Genomic DNA, 19961 nt, shown 5'->3' on the forward strand with positions numbered 1-19961 from the left:
GGACTCCCAAGAGCTAAGCAGATCAAAGCAAGCATCTCTATCAAACTTCAAGACTCCTTATAAGAAATGGAAAGGGAGGTGGATATTTTTTGCTGTTTTTAAAATTAAATAGGCAGCTAGTCTAATGTGTGTTGTTTGCCTGGACTGCTCAAGTCCTGAATGCTTGTGTAGGAGGAACTCTTTGAGTTCGCTTCTTAAATACCTTCCTGCTGTTTCACATCTGATACTCCTTGATGAAACATAGGAGCCTTGTCTTATAAACAGGCGTATTCAAAGAGATACAAGCTACGAAAGTGAGATCTCAGAAGAGTGTTGCCGTTTTCATAATGTAATAAAAATACTGTAATGATAAATAATAATTAATAATAAATAGTGTGTAATAAGCATGTCATAAAAACATATTTTATATTTCCCAGATCACTGCTTTTATAATTTCTACTCGGGTAAAGGAGAAAATCCCTGGAAATATTCATTTTTAGGAGGGGGTTCGCGAGACTTGATATTTTAGTGAAAGGGGTTCACAGGTTGTTAAAGTTTGGGAACCACTGGCGTAGCTGAAGTCGGCGTATCTTAGGTCAACTTACCTGGCCGTGAGGACGGCGGTGAGTCGACCGCTGCCGCTCCCCCGTCGACTCCGCTTCCACCTCTCGCGAGCTGGAGTTCCGGAGTCGACGGGGAGCGCGATCGGGGATCGATTTTATCGCGTCTACACTAGACGCGATAAATCGACCCCCGATAGATTGATCATTACCTGCCGATCCAGCGGGTAGTGAAGACCTGCCCTGAGGAGACTGTATGTGGTTTTGAAAATGGGTCCTTTTGTCTGTGATCTCTACTCCGGTGCTTTCATGAGCTTTACTCAACACCAGAGCAATACACACTAGCAACCCCCTGCTATGATGAGCAGTGCGGCTTTAAGCTTAGCCTTGAGCCTTATGCTGTGAAAGTTGTCACCTTTTCATCCTGTCCTAATAGGAAAAAAATAAAAAAAAAACCACCCCATTCTGACATTTGCATCCCCATGCCATGATGTTGCATCAATGCATGATGATGATTCATCCCCCCACGGTGAGCCGATGTTCTCACATATTGACTCAGTGCTCCAAAAGAAAGGCCAGCCTCATGACGTGGTAACAATATGTTGTTGAACATAAACTAAATTCAGCTTCCATTGTCCTGTAAGCTAAAGGCCAAACTCTTCTTGACTTGCTGCTACAGCAGCACCATTGGCTTCAGTGGAGCTACCTGTGAGGGAAAGGCTTGCAGAATTTGGCTCTAGATTTTCAGCATACAAGTCAGGCCTGGGAAAACTTGAGCTCTTCTATGGAGAAATGGCAACACTGAATTTGTCACCTGAAAAACCTGAAAGGAAAGATCTAGAGACTCTTTAAATTATCTGTAGATAATTTTGACCCTGGTGTCAGAATACATACATTGTAATTCACTAGCTCGGCCTTGAGACCCACCGGAAAGTGCTACTTTCAGGGTGAAGAACTCAAAGCACAAGCAGAGCCCAGTTCACCTTGAGAGTTCCCTTCCAATCAGAATGATTGATTGGGCCCTGTTCTATCCTTAGATATGCAAACAGCTCTTGCTGGACACAATGGGGGCTCTACGAATGGCTGGCTGAGGCTGACAGTGGCAGTTCATGGAGATGTTTTCTTGGGTTTCAATCCCAGTGGGTTTGTGTTGAGACCCTGGAGTCTGGCTGTGATCTGGGTTCAAATGAAGCCCCAGACTCCCACTGAAACTACTAGACCCTCCAGCAGATCCGATTCTCTCAAGGCTCAAACCGCCTTTCTCTGAGCCCAGGTTGGTTATGAAGTTTGCGAAACAGCCTAAAGCCAGCTGAGTTTTTTATCTTGCTTGGGGCTTATTTTTGGTAACAGTAAAGGATGAGTGTGAAAGATGGAATGTCATGGTCGGCATCCTCCATATCAGAGCTGACATTTGTGTGTGTGAGGAGCTCAATGGCATGATCCATTGGTTAGCGCATGTGACTGGGAGCTAGGGAACTTGAGTTTTAGTCCAGGCTCCGACATTTACTCACAGTGCAACTTTTGACATGTCCCTTAACCAATTTGAGCCTCAGTTTCCTCATCTGTAAAATGGGGATGAGAGTTGCCCTCCTCATGGGAGTGTTGTGGGAGCCACTCAATCAATATTTGATCCTGGTGCATTGGTTACAACAGTGTCACCGAGAGCGGATTGCACTGCTGTAACGCTCATGGTAGCTTGCTATGTGCCTACCTGGCTCACACGGAGCAGTATCTTAATCTGTGAGTAGTCCTACTGAAATCAGTGGAACTACTCCTGGAGTAAGGCACGAGTCATTGCCATGAAGGATGGCAGAGTCCTGCCCTGTGTTTGTAAAAGCCCTTTGACCTGACTTTGAGGCCTTCTGTTTCTATGTACTGTTTCTCACGGTCCTGCATATGACTTCATTTAAAATGAGATCACTTTTTACCTCAACACTACAATTCCTTACATACACTTCCATGTTTCAGTGGATTAGAAACTAAGGGCCTACTTCCATTTACACTAAGGCCTCTTAACCCCTGGCTAATGTAATTTTGAGCCTTTTATCGTGTCAGGGCAGTTAAGGGAGCCTTAGGATAGCGGCCATGAAAAGGTCCTGGGTGGGCGGGGCTAGCCTTGACTTCACTGCTATCATTGCTCTCACTAGCTTTGATCTAGCTTGATTAAAGCTAACACAGGTATATCTACACAGGCTGCAATCACACCTTCCGATTGCAGAGCAGACATACCCTTAATGGAGAGGAGGACCCTGCCCAGTAACTGTATTCTCCGCACACCCCAGCTAGTAAGTTTGGGAAACAATTCTCCTCTTGATTTTTTTTTTTTCTCTCTCTCCTTTCTGGGTTGCAGAATGAATCGCGCTCCAACTGCCGGGTTTGAATCGGACGTCGGAAGCAAAACCACTCACCACTTAGTTTACCCCGAGAGCTTCCGAGACCTGGCGGAAAATGTCAGCATGATTGTGATCCCCTTCAAAACGCTGGACCTGCGCTGGATTGTCAGCGCGCTCACCACGGGCACCATAAACTTGTAAGTAAAACTGAGGCCGACAGGTGCTCAAGCTGAATGGGGGACATAGCAGCTGTGTCATCATTGTGATGCTTTCTTGGGGGGCCCAGGATTGTGAGTCACCTTGTTACCCCCTAGCCTCCAGTATGAGGGAGTCCAGGTGGTAACTGGGAATCAGCTCCCTGACACTGCCAAGCCTTCGGTCACTCAAGAACTCGCCTCAGGGCTCTGCCAGCCCTTACTTTGCCTGGCAGGTTCACATTTGGTGCACCCCAGTCCTGGAACGCCTCAGAACCATCCCTCTCTGGTATCCGGCCCCTGTCATTGGACACTCACAGGAACTGCCAGGTTCGCTGTTCCCAAGGGAACGGTATACACACCAGCTTGTTTGAATCAATGGGGGATTCACACTTCCTGCCCCAGCACTAAGAAGTATTTATAATAGAAACAAGAATACATTTATCAACCAAGAGCAAAGATTCAAAAATTCAAATGAGTGGTGAGCATGAATATTGGAAGCAGAATTGATTACACGTATAAAACAAAACTTAAAATGCAGTCCTAGGTCTATACTTACCGATGGTTACCTTTCCTGTTTATAGAGTAGATTCTCTCCCAAGGATTCAGTCTTTGACAGAGCTGCTGGTTGTCAGTCGTAACCAGGATCCAGGTTTTCAAGAATACTCCGACCTTTCAAGGGGTTTTCTCGTAAATGGATAACACAGACGTCCTTTGTCTTTTCTCTTATACCGCAAAATTGTGTTTGCACCCCCGGGACAAGACTGTGGGTTTAGTCGCTGTGTTGACTTCATAGCCTTGTGTTGATTTGGAATGCAAATGTAGATCCCATTGTGTTTGGCTTAACTTTCAGATGAACTGAGACAGGTCAATAAACATCCTACTCTAACAGAAAACTTGTTTGCCAACTCTGCCTCTGAACGTATCTTCCGCACATGTACATAACTCCTTAAATATCACCCCTAAGTACATTACCCCATGTGATGAAAGCTTCCGTTAGCCACCTTACACAACCCTTTGTGGATAAATACTATGAAAGCCTAGCCTCTGTTCGTCAGAGGATGGAGATGGATGGCAGGAGAGAGATCACTTGATCATTGCCTGTTAGGTTCACTCCCTCTGGGGCACCTGGCATTGGCCACTGTCGGTAGACAGATACTGGGCTAGATGGACCTTTGGTCTGACCCAGTACGGCCTTTCTTATGTTCTTATGTTCTTATGAAAGCAGTGTGTTAGATGTAGTGAGTTTGTCAGACCTGATAGAGAGTTTCTGTTACCGAGCATTGAATCCTTTGCCATTTGGCATTGAGGGGTTCTCTGGGTCACACTAGTGTGTTAGCACAAAGTGTAACCACAGCACAAGAGAGACGAGGCCAAAAGCTCAGCATTGATCTAAATTCCACCTCTACCTGTGCATCAGAGGATTCCAGTTCTGCAGGCACACTCAGGAGCAGAATTTGTCCCTGCTACGTTTTGTTTTCTGGTAACAGTTTGACTTTTGGGCGCATTGTGTGGTGTGGGCATTCAGAACAGACTCCTCTTTGTCCCGTGCACAGCAAAACTGGAGAAATAGTAGAGAATGTTTGCTGCTGCTCTAAATCACCAGTGTCCTAGTCAGTTTCCACTTTGATTGCTGGCTTCTTGACCTGGTTTCTGGGACAATGACTCATTTTGGCTGCTCACCTCTGTCCTCTAAGGTGGAGTTTGTGGAGGAAATGAGTGGAAACTGTATTTTTTAGCCTTCAGATACACGAGGCTTCTATTGGTCATAGCTGAAGATAGAACTGGCTGGTTGGAGGGACCTCCAGTGGGTCCTTCATTATCCATTCTTCCAGCATGGAGCTGACAAGTGGCATCTGGCTCCTAATCCCACCGGCGAGACTCATGTACTGTGTGATCCATCCTGCTAAGCACTTCTGCAATCATTATCCTCATTTTACAGATGAGGAAACCAAGGCACAGAGAGGCTGGGGACTTCATCAAGGTCACACGGCACATGAACACCAGAAGCAGAAAAAGAACCAAAGCTACCTAGTACCTAATGAGCCCATTTGGTCAAGTCATTTAATTGGTCTACCTCAGTTTTCCCCATCTGTAAAACATGGACAGTGATCTCTTAAGTAGCCTACTTCCGCCACAGGAGTCTGGGGAGGGTTAATTGGTTTAATGCTTGTAGAGTTTGGAATAGATTTGCATGCATGTATCAGAGATCAGGTTATATCCCCAGTATCACTGTATTTGAAAAGTTCAGCAATAATAATGAGGGATTGTCAGAGTAATTATAAAAGGGAGAGCTTCTTCACAGTCTTTCTCTCTTCCTCCAACTCCCAACCCCTCAGTTCTGTCCTCTCCTTCCTTCCCTTCTCCCCAGCACATAAAGCAAACCCAGTGTTAGATTCCTTGTGTGATTTCATTTCCTGGTGGGGTATTGTCTCCCATTCTGAAGCAGTCTGTATATAGCAAACTGTTTGCTCAAGATCTTGCGAGATCTGTGACTGACAGCTGGAGGACCAAGAAGTTAGTCCCAGGGAGTGGCAAAGAGGAGTGGTCTTGACTCTGCACAGAATTACCGGTAATTTGTCTCCAGCTGTGTGACTCAGGCAGATTCCAGAGGTTAGATAAACAGAGCAGAGGAAAAGGGCTCAGAACCCCCTTGTTTTCCTCCTTCCTGGTGAACAAGGGACCTGCTCCTCGTAGCTCAGAAAGAAACCTGCGGCCCAAGGAGACTATTGACCAGATGTGGGTAGGCAAAGGTGCCGTGTCATGGTGCTGTCAGAGCAGACTTGCACCTGTGGGCTAAGCTCATGGTGTAGCTTAAGCAAGAGAGGATGGACTGCCTCGGTCCCTGGCTCCCCTGCTGCTGTCTGCCAGGAGGGGCTCTAACCCCACAGGTGGCTCAGCTGGGCGTGGGTCACTTGGGAGCAGGCCCTGTAAGTGCACATGCTGAGTAGGACCTGAGCATTCCGGAGGAGACCCAGAGGAACAAAGCTCCAGTTGAGTCCACTGCGGGAAAGCCCTAGGGAGTAGATTAAAGGCCCACATCCCCCATCGCTTGGCCGGGCTGCTGAGAGGCAGCAAGCAGAGGCTCCAGAGTGGCTGTGTACATGGGCCTTCAGAAGACAGCACAGGAACACTGAGAGAGGGGCAGTTCTCCCTTTCACGTGCTGGGACTCTCCTGTGAAGGGGATTGGAGATGAAACAGAAGGGGATGTTCTGGGATCAGTCCTGTGGAGACGGGAAAGGGATTGTATCTGCTGGGCTCAACAGAGGAGACTAACTATGAGGAGAGAGTCAGGATTAGATGTGTGGACCCGGGAAGTATGAACAGTGCATCTATCCTATGGCCATGAGCTGGTGAGGGCACTTGCTGCCGGGGCCAGGCCCTGCTAAAAGATCTGTGTTCTTTCTTCTTCGTTTGATAAACAAATGGAGAGGAAGAGATGCCAGGTGGGGAAAGCTGGACCAGAACTTTGTGTCCACCCCCACTGCTCCAGCAGCTACCTCTCACCCTCCCATCCACTTGATGACCGCTGCAGATGAGCTTGGCGAAGGGGCAAGGGCTGCCTCTGAACATCTGCTGAACTAACCCTGGGTGGAGGGGGAAATTTTTCACTGGAACAACAGTTAGTTGGGGCTTGTCTACACCACACAGCTTTTAGGGACAAGGCTGTGTCGACACAGCCTGGTTGCTAAAAGTCAGCATGTGTAAACGCTCTTTGTCGGCACTTTTGCCGATTAAATTCTTCCAGCCCCACGAGCGGCGTTAGCTATGTCGGCAAAGCCGCATTCACACTGCCACTTGCGTCAGCAAAACTTTTGTCTTTCGCGGGGGGGCTTTTTTAAGTACCCGTGAAAGACAAAAGTTGTGTCGACAACTTTGCAGTGTAGACAAGCCCTTGTTGAAAGCTGACGCATGAAAGAAGCTTGTGGTTGTACTGTATAGTGAAAGCATCCCTGTTTCATGTTCCACTTTGGTGCCTTAGCTATGATTCATCACACGTTAACTTGTAGTAAAAATGTGTCACATCACAAGCAGTCTTTAAGGTGGCAATTAAACTGTACTTCAGTGACTGTTCTTTGTCAACACTGAACTATGAATATAAATAAAACCGGCTTTTCTTTTGCTTATCAACTAGCATTCACTGGCCCGTCCCTGGGCATGGGTTTTTCTACGGAATTGTGCACTTCCCATTTTTCTTAAGTAGGAAGTGATATCCTGGTTATAAATCATGACTTAGGGTGTTTGCCCCACCGCACCCATCATTGATGATGTCCCTGTGCATGAGCTATTTCCCTTCTGGGAAAAGTGTTTTGAAACGTTTTAGCCCTTTGCTCAACCGCAGTGCCTAAAGCAGAAAGGAAAAGTGGAGATTTACATGAATATCTTCACCCACTGATGATCAGAGCTGTTTGAAATGTTGCTAAGGAAATCTATTTCTAAAAAAATCCCAAATCTGGCCTTTTTCCAAAAATGAAAGTCAGTTTTTTTTTTTTTTACAGAAACACTTTCTGTTTCCGCAGTTTCCTATTTTATGATATTTTTTTTTCCTAATCCCACTCTTGCTTGGGAGACAATGTCACATGCTGGGGATTTTGAAAATCCAAAATTTTCAAAACTGGAAAATCTGTTTCAACAAAGGGGGGGGGGAGTGGAGAACGTCGCTTTTGAAAATTGTGATTGGTTTAGGCAAATTAATTAATTAAAAATGCAATTAAAAACTGCAGAAAATTTTTGAAAAACAAAAAATTGGTACATTTTTAAAACAGGCAGAAGAAACCCATCTTTGACTTTTTTTTCTCAGGTTCATTTCCCTCTCTCCCCCCTCCCCCACCCCCGCCCAAATAACTCTATGGATGATAACAATCTGTGAGAAATTCTGCTCTGAAGTCCTGAACCAGAGCCTATGGAAGTCAACAGGAATCTTTCAAATAATTTAGATCAGGTTCTTAGTTACACCTTTGCAAATCAGTGGAGTCAAATCACTAGCGTTACTCCCGATTTACACCAGAGTAACTGAGTTCACAGTCTGGCCCTCTGTCTGCAGCTTTGTACTGATTATTATAAAACACAATGGAATCCTCTAATCTGCCTCGTTAAATAATAGGCTTTGAGGCAGGAGTAAATCATGTATTGTTTATTCATTCATAGAACGTATCCCAGCACTTTGCAGAACATCATCAGCCAAACAAGCACTTATGGAATAATAAACCAAACAAAAGCAGCAACTGGAGGTGCCTTTGGTTGTGTTTTAAAACAGAGGAGGCCCTGCTTTGCAGACAGACCGCAAGGCCCGCCCTTGCCAAGCTGCCCATACATAGGGGCTGGCTGCAGCATGGGTATCAATCTCCCTGAGCTGCCAGTCAAACTGAGGGCGAGTCTGGACACAAGAGGCTTCTGTGCAGCCACTGTGCCACTCGATGAAAATATGGTAAAGAGAATCAGTGGTAAGCTGCCCACGTGGCTTTGTTTCAACAGCCCTGGCCCCAGCTCAGGCCCCACTGTCGGATTGTCAGGGCAGCACTTTCTGTGTCTCAGCTGGTGTAACTGGACCCCTGCTGCCTCCTGATTCCATTCCTCATTCCTCCCTCAGATCAGCTTATGCCTACTAGCTTGTGTGGTTCAGCCTGAAGGCTTTGCTACAGGCCAGTCACGCTGGGGCTGAAAAAGCCCCATATTCAATTTGAACGCTCTCTCCTTCAAACCCAACTCGTGCCCTCCTTTGGCGATTCCTACCTTAGTTGTGATTTGTCTCTCTCCCATCTGGACTTTAGGTGCTCTCGCTTTCCTTTCTGCCAGGGTGCATATATTCACCCGGCCGTGCAAGATCTGGAGTAGATGAGAGGCCCTCGGAATGCAGGAACATTTGACGATCACTAGTTCATGACCATTGATCTGCCCCGTCTCCCAAAGTCCATTCTCTTCGTTCCCCTCACTCATTCGCCTGCCGACTCTTGCAACTCCCAGCAAGGGAGCACTCTTGCCTTCACAGTCCCGAATATGACCTGAAACCACCAAGACTTCCTCTGTTGACTGTCGTAACTGTCCACACTACTGGGACTATAGCAGCAGATAGTTATGGCACCATAACTATATCAGCATAGCTCCATAGGGTGAGTGCAGCCTACACCAATGGAAGGGGTGTTTCCATCACGGTAGGAGCAGCACCTCCCCAAGCGACGGTAGCCGGGTGGACGGAAGCACTGGATTTTTCACGCCCCTGAACGCCGAAGCTATGTTGACCTAAGTTTTAAGTATAGCCCAGATGTAAGAAACAGCAACAAAGGATAATAGAGAAGGGCTAGATAAGCAGATTAATATAGGCATGAGTTAAAACTAGGAAGGAGTTAAAAATAAATCTAATAATAAAAAAGAGTTAAAAATAAACTCTAAACATTTAGATCCAACCAATAGGAATCTTGCGGTGCTTTCCTTTCCCTCCTTGGTGGTTTGTTCAGATGGTGAGCTCTTTAGAGTGAGGATCTATCTTGTTATGTTTTACAGCAAGGATCGAGCGTAGTTTAGGGTGCATTGTGAACAAAAATGAAACCAGTGCTCCGGTGCGCTCTTTCTTCAAGAAAACGCACGGACACTTTACGTGTGTGTGTTTTGGGATCCCTGCACACATGTGACCACTAGTATTATACCAGAATGGCTTGTGCCTGGGATGTAGAGGAAATCAGGCTTTTCTTTTTGAACACAGGACTCTGGCCTTCACCAAGCCCAGGGACTCGCAAGCACAACTGTAAGATCTAGCCACCAAGAACTTTACATTAGCAGCTACTGGCAACTTCTGATTCTTCCCAGCTGTTTGAGAGGGGAGGGACAGTGTTCTGAGGGCATGTGGGATGGGGCCAGGTACTGTGAGTGGTGGTGTGGGCGGTAACTGCCTTTCTATTAGTAGCAACTGAATAATACCTCTACGCATCCGCTGAAAGTAATGAATCCTTATCCAGAATGATTAAGAGGGAGGGAGTCTCCCCCTAGTGGTGAAATGTATGCCAGCCATGCATTAGGCTGAAAACAAAACTCCGTAGTTAAGGTCTGATTCATTTCTGTGTGGTCATTTTTCAATGACATGTTGAAATGGTAGTATATTTTCCATGAATTGGTTATATTTATTATTTTCAGTCACCATTATTCTTATTTTAACCTCTTCCTGATATTTTTTTTTAAGAATATACTCTTTTTTTCTTTTTTACTTTAAAATGCACCTTTCATTTGACTTTTACTAATCTGGGTATTTTTTTCTTTAACAGCACATATGTTCCAGTTCCCCGTAAAATCAAAGTAAAAAGAGACAAGGTGAGTTGTGTCTGTTGGTTTATTCTGTTTGTTAATCATCCTGCGGAAATTGCTGCCACAAGATATTCTTGGGACAAATAGCTTGGGAGGATCCAAAGAAGTCTGCAAGTAATTACAAAAGTAATAAAAATACCCACAGTTACATTTTTAGCTGGGCTAAAAATTTACAGCCTTGTGGTTCAGCACTAACTAACCATTTCTGCCCATTATGAAGGTTTTATAGCTTCCTCTGGTACTGATCAGAACCATCTGGCCTATTGGTTTGATCCTATGCAACAATTTCTCTGTTTCTCCTTGACATAGAATAAAATCTTAGAATAGCACCGCTTTAAACATTGAACAAGATATACAATGTTTCGTTTTCCGTCAGCAATTGTGCATGCTTTTTTCTTTTTTTAATTAAATTGCTTGAACTCAAGGCATGATTCTCATTTTCTAGGACAGGAGTTCTCAATCTTTTTTCCATCACTCCCCCCACCTTTTTTTTTAACTTGAAGCCCCGGTCTTATACAATGAGACTTTCCAATGTGCTCTAGATGGAACTGGGGCCATTTAATATATTGATTCCAATAAAGGGGATTCTACTTTAAATAAATCAGTCATTTGAGTTGGCAGTCTAACAGTGCATAGGCCAGGAAACCTTTCAAAAGCACGTACCTTGTTATTCACAAACTTTTCAGGCAGTATTTCTCGATTTCAGCATTGAAGAGTGCTAGTGGGGGTTGTGACCCCGTGATCCAGTTTGCAATGCCACTCAGTGAAATTTGGCCCAGCTGCCCCTCCACCATGACAGAGGGGCAGAGAGGCAAAATTTCAGGAAGTGGCATTGCAACACCGTGAGTGAGTAGGAAGGATCGCAGCCCCCCACCCCAGAAAGTTTGGTATGCCTCCCCAGGAGAGCGCCCCGCCCCATTGAGAACTGCTATTCTAGGGAACTCTTTCTTTGTATGCACAAGAGGAAGACAGGTAAACTTTAAACAAATCAGAGGATGAAGTTAATGAAAAACTCCTAATGATTTCAATGGCCATTGGATCAGGCCTACAGAGCATAGTCAGCCTGAGGAATTCACTTACCATAAAGAGGTCAAACAGACGTTTCATGCTTCAGGGCATACCTTGAATACTGCATGATTTCACAGGTGAACAATGGGTCATTTCACCTACCTCTGACTTAGGACTACTGCTGGAGGAGGATTCCAGCCCCCACAGATCATTGATTTAGTCTGTTATTGTGTGTTCCAAATCCACTACAGAAAAGCTTAGGTAGCATGCAATGGGTTGTGGGGAGTAATTAAAGGCAGGGAGAGAATCAAACTTTTATTTTCAGATAGCCATTGCAAGCCTTTGGAGTCCTTTAAGCAGGAGACTTTCAGAAGCACCAAAGCAGTTGAGGCGCACAAGTGCCATTGAAGTGAATAGAACTTGTGCTCCTAAACCCCTTAGGCACTTCTGAAAGTCTCTCCCTAAAACTACAAGTACAGTCTTGGAGCCTTAAAATTCCAGCTGCCCTAAGGGAATGGATGGGGTTTTGTAACAAACATTCCTTTCCTGCAGAGTAGGTGGAGACTGAATCTTCCAGTGCTGTGAACTGTCTCCTCCTTGGGCAATGTTCCACATTATAGACAGAAGCGGCTAGAGGTTCTTGAATTTGATCCCATGTGTGTATTTGATTTTTTGTCACATATTTAAATTAGAAAAATACAGTGAATCTGTTTTAGGTATGCCGATTATTCATGGTCCCATCACTGCTAAAATGTAGGGCACACCTTAAGAAACATGCCGGGAAGCATAATCTAGTGGTTAAAGCACTATGAGTCAGGAGACCTGGGAGCTGCCACAGACTTCAGGTGTGATCTAGGGCAAATCCCTCTGCCTCCGTTCTCCCGCTGTAGACGAGGAGGAAATGATGATACAGTAGGTCCCTATCTGTCATTCATGAACCCGCACATCTGTAAAGCTCTTTTGAGATGCTCTAAGAGAAGGCGCTAAGCTACCATTATTATAGAACACAGGCCCTGGGCGTAGCTGGCAAAGTCAGAAGTCATCCCAAGTGGCTTTTAATTGATGTGCCAAGCCATCCAGCACCTTGGCATTGCCTAGCCCTAATAGCCCCGGTCAGAGTTGCATCCTCCAAGAACATGGCATGGAGTTGGGAAGGAAGTGACATGATTTCTCCAGCAAGGCAGTGAGGGTTTCAGGAAAGGAATGACAAAGGGTGCTGAGGCAGATTAAGCCTGGGCCGAGGCTGTGTGGCGTGTCCTGGCAGAGAGAACAGCAGCAGCTCAGAGCATCGGTGTAGAAATAGACTTCCTCCCCCACCATGAAAAATGTAAAACACCCAGTGAGAAGATATTACACAGAGATATCAGCAATTAACCTTGCTGTGGCTCCCATCACAAACTCGGCATGGGAGGGCCAAGCGGGACTGGAATGGAAAACCCTAGCCTTAGCCAGCATTGCAGATGATGGAGGTGTGAGGAGTGGATGTTGCCTTTCCACTCTGCTCTGAATGAGGAGCGGCCCCACAGGGAAGGGGAACGGACTGTCCAGGGACTGTTCTAGGCCTGAGTCTGCCAGTGCAGCCCGGGAATGGGGGATGATGGTCTTGAGGACTTGTCAAGCACACCTCTGCTGAGACTCTGCTCTGAGGGAAGGATTTGGGGCAATGCATAGAACCACTTGCTGCTCTTTGGAACTTTCCAGCCAGGGACCTCAATGTGCTATGTACGTATTAATCTGCCCCATAATTCCCCTGTGAGGCAGGTGAGTGTGATTGGTGCTGTACAAAAACAGAGGTTCAGGAACTTGCTCAGAACCACACAGAGACTGAAGCTGAGCCAGGAATAGAAGTCCAGGCCCGGATCCTCAGCTAGGGTCAATTTTTCTCCCCACCCACCCTAACTGTCCTGTTAGGGAACAGCCACTGTTTCTTACGAACTATGAACGCAACTCTCCGATTCTCCACAGATCCTGGTCTATCACCCAGTTTTTATCAAATATGTTTATGACCACTGGCTGCAGAATCATGGAAGATACCCCTCGACAGGCATTCTGTCAGTGATATTTGCACTCCACCTGTGTGATGAGGTAAAGAGCAAACTGTTCCATTCCTCGCTTCAGTGTCCACTGATACTATGTTGGGGTCAAGGGCTGTAATTGTAGCAGATGCTAACATGAGAGCCCTAGATCATTTGTTCATCTTTGTTGGCCTCTTTCCATCTTTGCTTCCTCTTACTTCAAGTTTCCTTCAGCGTTTATAATTTCAGCTGTTAGACAAGAGGTGTCTTTGACCCAGAGTCGGAGATAACATGGAAACAGTCGCAAATATAAATGAATTCTTAAACAAAATAAAAAAAAACATGATTAAGCATTAGGGTTTGAAGTGCATTTCAGAGAAGTCCAATTAAACACAAGAAGTCCTCAGCCTGCTTGATCTCATGTAATCCATATGCCCCTTCTGTGTATGGCAGATGGCCAGTTTCCCAGCAGTACCTTTTGCTTTCTGGGCCTGGGAGTTTATACAGTGGGGACAATTCCCTTCACTACAGGAATTACTGGGTGAAATTCTCTAGCCTGTATTATGCAGTTGGAAACATGCAGGGGGCATGGGCAGTGCATTGTATAGACTGGGGAAGGCTGTGCCTCCACAAACAGCCTGGCGTGGCCCTGCCCACGCTCCTCCCCGAAGCCCTGTTTGCCCTTGGCCCCAGCCCAAGCAGATTGTTCCTCTTCAGGGAAGCGGCGTGCTAGGGCTAGGGTGGCTGGGGCCACCCAGTGCTGGGGGCCCCGCCCGGCGCTCGGTTGTGGGGGCGAGGCTGGAGGCACTGGGACTGCCCGCCCTGTGGTCAGGAGCCAGGGGGGCGCGCACCGCCTGCCCTGTGCTCGGGGCCTGGGGGGGATGCGCACCACCCGCCCTATGCGCCGAGGTTGGGGGCTGGCAGCTGCAGGGAGGAGTGGGGCTCCGGAGGGGGAAGGAGGGGGGGTCCTCAGGCAGTGGGGCGAGGCCAGCTGGGGGCCAGCATCCCTTGGCTGGCGGTTCACCCACCGCCCATGCCGGGGGCGCGGCGGGAGAGAGGAGGCTCCAGTTCTCTCTGCCCCTATCCCTAGCAGCTGGGGAGGCGGCGGGCCAAAAATTCTAGCCTGGGATGAGATGCAGCTTGCAAAATGTCAGTGGAGTTGTTTGTCTCTTTCTTGCAAGATATGTTTCTTTCTTGGAAATATGTTTATGAAGGAAATCCAAACCCACAGAAGAATAACCTTAACCTGCTATGAAATATTGTTGTTGTCCTACAGAACCAATGCAGCACAGAGCACTTATTTGGGGGTAAAATGTCTATAGGGCGGAGTCCTGAAGTCCGCACTCAGTCTAACTCCCCCTCACATCAATACTTAACTAAGGACTGAGTAGGAGTTGTAGGATTTGACCATAGTGCCAATAAAGTACCCATCATGCCTTTGGGTATTGATGCACGTGCAGCCGGAGCTCTGGATAGGTAGGCATCTAAATGTGACTAGACAAGAGTTGTCATTTGGAAAAGCCCAATTAAATATGGTAGAGAGGGGCCAAAAATTTCTCCTGTCTTTGAGGTCTTCATTCAGCAGAGAAGGGATTTTCCACCTAGGGCTCATGACTCCTGGGGTCAAAAACTGGTTTAGGCTGTCATGACCACCCAGTTCTTTCAATGTTGCTAAGTGGCAGGGAAGTCCTGGCTAGGCGGAGAGGGGTTCCAGGAGGACTCAGGTATGGAAAAGGAGGTCCCAGTGTGATTTCCTTAGATTGAAAGCTCTTTGGGACAAGGACTGTCTTTTTTCCCCCTGTTTGTACAGAACCTAGCACAACTGTGTCCTGGTCCATGACTGATGTGCCTAGGAGCTACCACAACATCAGTTATAAATAAGAGCAGTGCAGAAAAGGTTGAGAATCACTAGAGTTTCCTCAAAATGTCAATTAAGAACACACCAAGCCAAAGGCAAAGTCTTTCAGGATGTAACATTTTTCCTTCTCTCTCTTGTTAGGTGGACGTGTACGGTTTTGGAGCAGACAGCAATGGCAATTGGCATCATTACTGGGAAAACAACGCTTCTGGGGGGGCTTTTCGGAAAACCATGGTCCATGATGGGGATTTCGAGTCCAATATCACTTTGACTCTTGCCTCTATTGACAAAATACGTTTTTTCAAGGGCAGATGACCCTTACCATAGGCAGGGATTTGTGGCTGCAATTTCCAGCAGGGGTCAGTTACTGAAGTGTTTGAAGTGGCTTATCGAAGATGATCTTGGGAGCTGACTATATTTGAATATCAGACTCTGCAGCTGAGGAAGTGTGTCTCACTGCTGTGACGATCATTGAATGAAAGTAGCATGCAGTATTGGTGCCATACTGCACTTGATTTCCTTATTTGAGAATAGAGACGTTGGGGACCTAAGGATCAATTATGGGGAATAAATGATGTGCGGAATCACAGGGGATGTATGGAATTATGAAATCTTGAAATACTGGGAGAGATGTGCCTCTTGCTGTTAGGGTAAACTAGGGGATCATTTTCTAGGAATTACTGTATGTGTGTGTGCTTTCCTTGCATAAGGCAGGAATGCCCTGAAGAGGAGAGGTGAAAACAGCTTCCTGAATGTCCCACGAACATGGCTGGCTATGAACACTGTAGTAAGGATTACCTCAAAAGAACACGTTCACTTATTCTGTTGTTGATCTTTTCTTTAAACCATCTCTTCTCTTCACTGTGTCATTTCTGGTTCTGCATTGTATTATGGACAAAGGTGATGTACCTGACTTGCAAGGAGTAATGGCTACCTTTGGCAATGTATCAATCCACATTGAGAAATTCTGGATCAAATCCTTCATCCCAGTTAACTGCATATTTTAATGTAGCATCCTACACAGCCATAATGAGACGAAGAAAATCAAAATAAGATTGTGATTGAAAATGCCAGCCAAAATGGCCTTTTTAGCCACTGGTTTGTTTGGGTTTCTTTAAATATAATTTTATTTTATTTTATTTTTTGATAGATACTCTGAATGCTAATTTTTGTTGAATCCATTCAAGATAGAGCAGTGGACATTTTTTTTCTTTCAGTGGTTTACATGTGCCTTTTATATTGGTGCAACAGATGTAATTTTTTTTAAAGATAAAAATCCTAAATTAAACTTTTTATAGGAAAAAAACAATTAACCAAAGCTTAGTCTCTACACGGTATCATTTTGTATTCTAAACTAATAATGACATCTCCTGTATTCTACTTGACGAGGGTAGTTTTTAAAGGTAACTTTTACCTTTTTTTTTTTAAAGGAGAAAAAAATCCAAAAGTTGATAGGAAATTTTTTATTCTATTTTTTACAACTTAGAAGGTGATATCTATGTATTTAAGTGAAAGTATCAGGCACAAGGATGGGAGCTATAGGAGTGAACAGAACTGCCTGGGCATCTACCACGGCATATCCTCTATGTATTGATTCTACAGTATGATCCAGACCTCGGAAAGATTTGTATCTTTAGACAAATGTATATATTAACATTATTACTTCTATGCAGCAAGGGGTGAGTAAGAAATGTTGTATTGGAGACTTTGTCTACACAGATTCTTCCTAAAATCTATTTGACCTTCATTTCTGTTGTTCATTGATATTTTAAACATGAGTTAAAGTATGAAATCGGGAGGGGAGGGTGATTTGAGGATGGTAGCACTTGCTTCATAATATCATGAAGATGGGATTCAAGGAATCTATGAACCATATCCAATGCCCAGGGAAGCCAGTGCCAGTCTTTCCACTGAACTTCAGTGGGCTCTGGAGCAGATTCTGAAAGAGCTGCAGGTTTGATATTTTTCTTATTTTGTTGTTTTTTGTTTTGTTTTAGGGGTTTTGTTTGTTTGTTTTTGTGACTGGAATCTGTGGTAATTAAACACACACACATACCAGCTAACTAAGAAATAGCATGTTCATTCATTAGCCAGTTTGGTGGCAGTGTCTGTTTTAGTTACTGCTATGTCAGTACCATAGGTGAAAGCCTGGCCCCCTGAAGTCAATGGAGTTTTGCCATTGACTTCAATAAGGCCAGGATTTCAGCCCCACATTTTTTGCTGTGTCTGTTTTTTCTGAGTGTGTGTACATTCAGATTTACAATGTGATGGCAAGATCAGTCCAATTCTCTCTATTTATGACCTCCATCCTCCAACCACTTGCCAATGTGAGTAACTTTACACACACAAGCTGGCCCACTGGATTCACAGAACATGAAGGACAAGCTTCACACACGTCATTTTCACAGTAGCTGCCAACCTTTTCCATAATAGGACACCCCCACACACACACACACCCATGACTCTCCATCCGTTTACCCATGACACCCTCCCTTAGCAATAGGGGAAGGTCAGAGTTCTCGAAACCTGACACCTGTTAGTAACCCCATATTGAGAGCTGCTGTCCTAGAAAGATGGCCAAGAGAGCCACTCTCATGCAAGTTTCCAGGATAAGGGCATGATTCTGCAGTTGTAACAAAAATTATCTTCTCTTCTAAAATCACTTTGTAGAAGAATGAACCATATCCACCTGAATCATATTTTTGATATTACCACTTTTTAATGATTATTATAATTCAGTGTTTCCCAGGCAGGTGACAAACGACCCTGTTTCCCTCAAAATGGTTGATTTAAAAAAAATACTCTGAGAATTTGATTTAACAGCAGTGTAATGTTTTCCGCCTGTGCTTTGGTGTTTGGGTTTTGCAGAAACTTGTACAACATGAATGCTGTTCTTGCATTTCTTTTGTAAATGAGAAAGTTTGCCGATAAATTCCCTGTATATTTAAGTCATTTCTGGGGAAGACTTTCAAAGGCGCTCCTGGCAGTTCGGCACCGAACTGCCATTGGCTTGTAATAGAAGTTGGCAGTTTGGGGTCAAACTCCAATTGAAAATCAATGCGATCTGGTTATCTAACTTCCAGTTTGCTCTGATCATCCAACTGGTTTCTAAGTGAAGAGGCAGCAAAAGAGGCCACTGGAGAATTCCATTCCCACTGCCAGTATTTTCAACTGTCATCCTGCTAGGAACTGAGAACTGTCTTTTTTTTAAAAAAGGCTATAACATTAAATCTTGAACTGCATATGCTACCAATGCACAATCTCCAAAGCACTTCTTGATTGCATGCTTTGTTTTTAACTAAACTGAATTTCTTGAGCACTTTTTTTTTTTGGGTCTCCAGATGCTTCTTCCTAGTTCTCTTTCCTTGGAGCACATTGATTATTCTCATCAGTCTCTGTCGGATTGAAGGGAGTCTGGGTCACTCATACTTTGACATTTTATTTATTGTTGAATTTTTCAGTTCAGTAAGAATCAAAATAAATTTTTTATTCTAATCAATCAGATTGTCAAAGATATCTCTATCTGTACACCTTCGACTGTACACCATCTATCAGAGTGGCGTTATCATGAATTCCCAAAGGTAGTCTCCTGTGGTGGTCACCATAACTGGGTCTTAATCTGCCAAAGTTTCTTTCCTTCCCCCACTCAACCAAACCATCACAACTCATGCCTACTCTCCCCTTCAATTTAACTCATAGTTAGAATCATAAGAACAGCCGTACTGGGTCAGACCAAAGGTCCATCTAGCCCAGTATCCTGTCTTCTGACAGTGGCCAATGCCAGGTGCCCCAGAGGGAATGAACAGAACAGGTTATCATCAAATGATCCATCCCCTGTCGCCCATTCCCAGCTTCTGGCAAACAAACGCTAGGAACACCATCCCTGCCCATCCTGGCTAATAGCCCGTGATGGACCTATCCTTCATGAATTTATCTAATTCTTTTTGAATCCTGTTAAAGTCTTGGCCTCTGCATTCTCCAGACTCAGCAATCCATTCCACCCCTTATGGCCACCTAATTCTCTCTTAAGAATTTGCTCCTGCCTCCTGCTTCACATAGCTCCAGCTCCTTTGGCTAACAGGGAGAGCTTTTTCCCCACCGTCTCTGGATCCCATGCAGAAGCATCTCTACAGGCAGTTAGATGTATTCCCATTACCCTTATATCAGGCCCCAGAACACTCTGAGCAGGGAAGCTCTGCCAGGCCCACTCGAGTCTCTTTAGCAAACCCTAGTCTTTGACAGAGCAGACACCCTCTTATAGGATGCCCTGTCCTTGAGCTACCATCATGTGGACCATGTCAGCCAAAAAACTCCCAACTCTCTATGTAATAGTATTACCGCCTCAAGGAACGGTGGCCAGCCCAAACCTGAGTGATGCTGTAGCCTTGTGCTCCACTCACTCAGATTTGGAAGGGATGGGCATATGGGCTCATGGGTCAGGCTGCTGGTATGTAGGGGGGATGCCTAAGAGGAGAGTCAGGCAAGGGGTTGGGTAAACCTCCCTGAAATCAGTTTGAAAATGTTGGTCAGAATGGCTACCATTGCCTGACCCAACCCCATCACCTGGGATGTAGACAAGTAGACAGAAGGCCTGAGCCCAACTCTTCTTAAAGGGCCAGCCCAATTGTGACTGTTGCCTAGTGTGAGAGGCGTTGTCAGGGCTGGCCTTTTGAACCCATTAAGGCTCTTCATCTGCAATAAGCTTTACACAGGTTTG

The 19961-nt window shown here is 45.3% G+C and overlaps 1 protein-coding gene across 1 annotated transcript in view; it reads left to right on the forward strand.

Moving 5' to 3' along the window:
• Positions 1–15559, forward strand: part of ST3GAL1 (ST3 beta-galactoside alpha-2,3-sialyltransferase 1) — a 30794-nt gene extending 15235 nt beyond the window's left edge. Inside the window, exons 3-6 of the mRNA XM_065399489.1 lie at positions 2890–3069; positions 10324–10369; positions 13337–13456; positions 15386–15559. Of these exons, the coding sequence (XP_065255561.1) occupies positions 2890–3069; positions 10324–10369; positions 13337–13456; positions 15386–15559 (520 nt within the window). The remainder of the gene's footprint in view (positions 1–2889; positions 3070–10323; positions 10370–13336; positions 13457–15385) is intronic.
• The last annotated feature ends 4402 nt before the right edge of the window (positions 15560–19961 follow it).

This window comes from Emys orbicularis, chromosome 2 (genome assembly GCF_028017835.1).
Source record: "Emys orbicularis isolate rEmyOrb1 chromosome 2, rEmyOrb1.hap1, whole genome shotgun sequence".
Classification (NCBI taxonomy): domain Eukaryota; kingdom Metazoa; phylum Chordata; order Testudines; family Emydidae; genus Emys; species Emys orbicularis.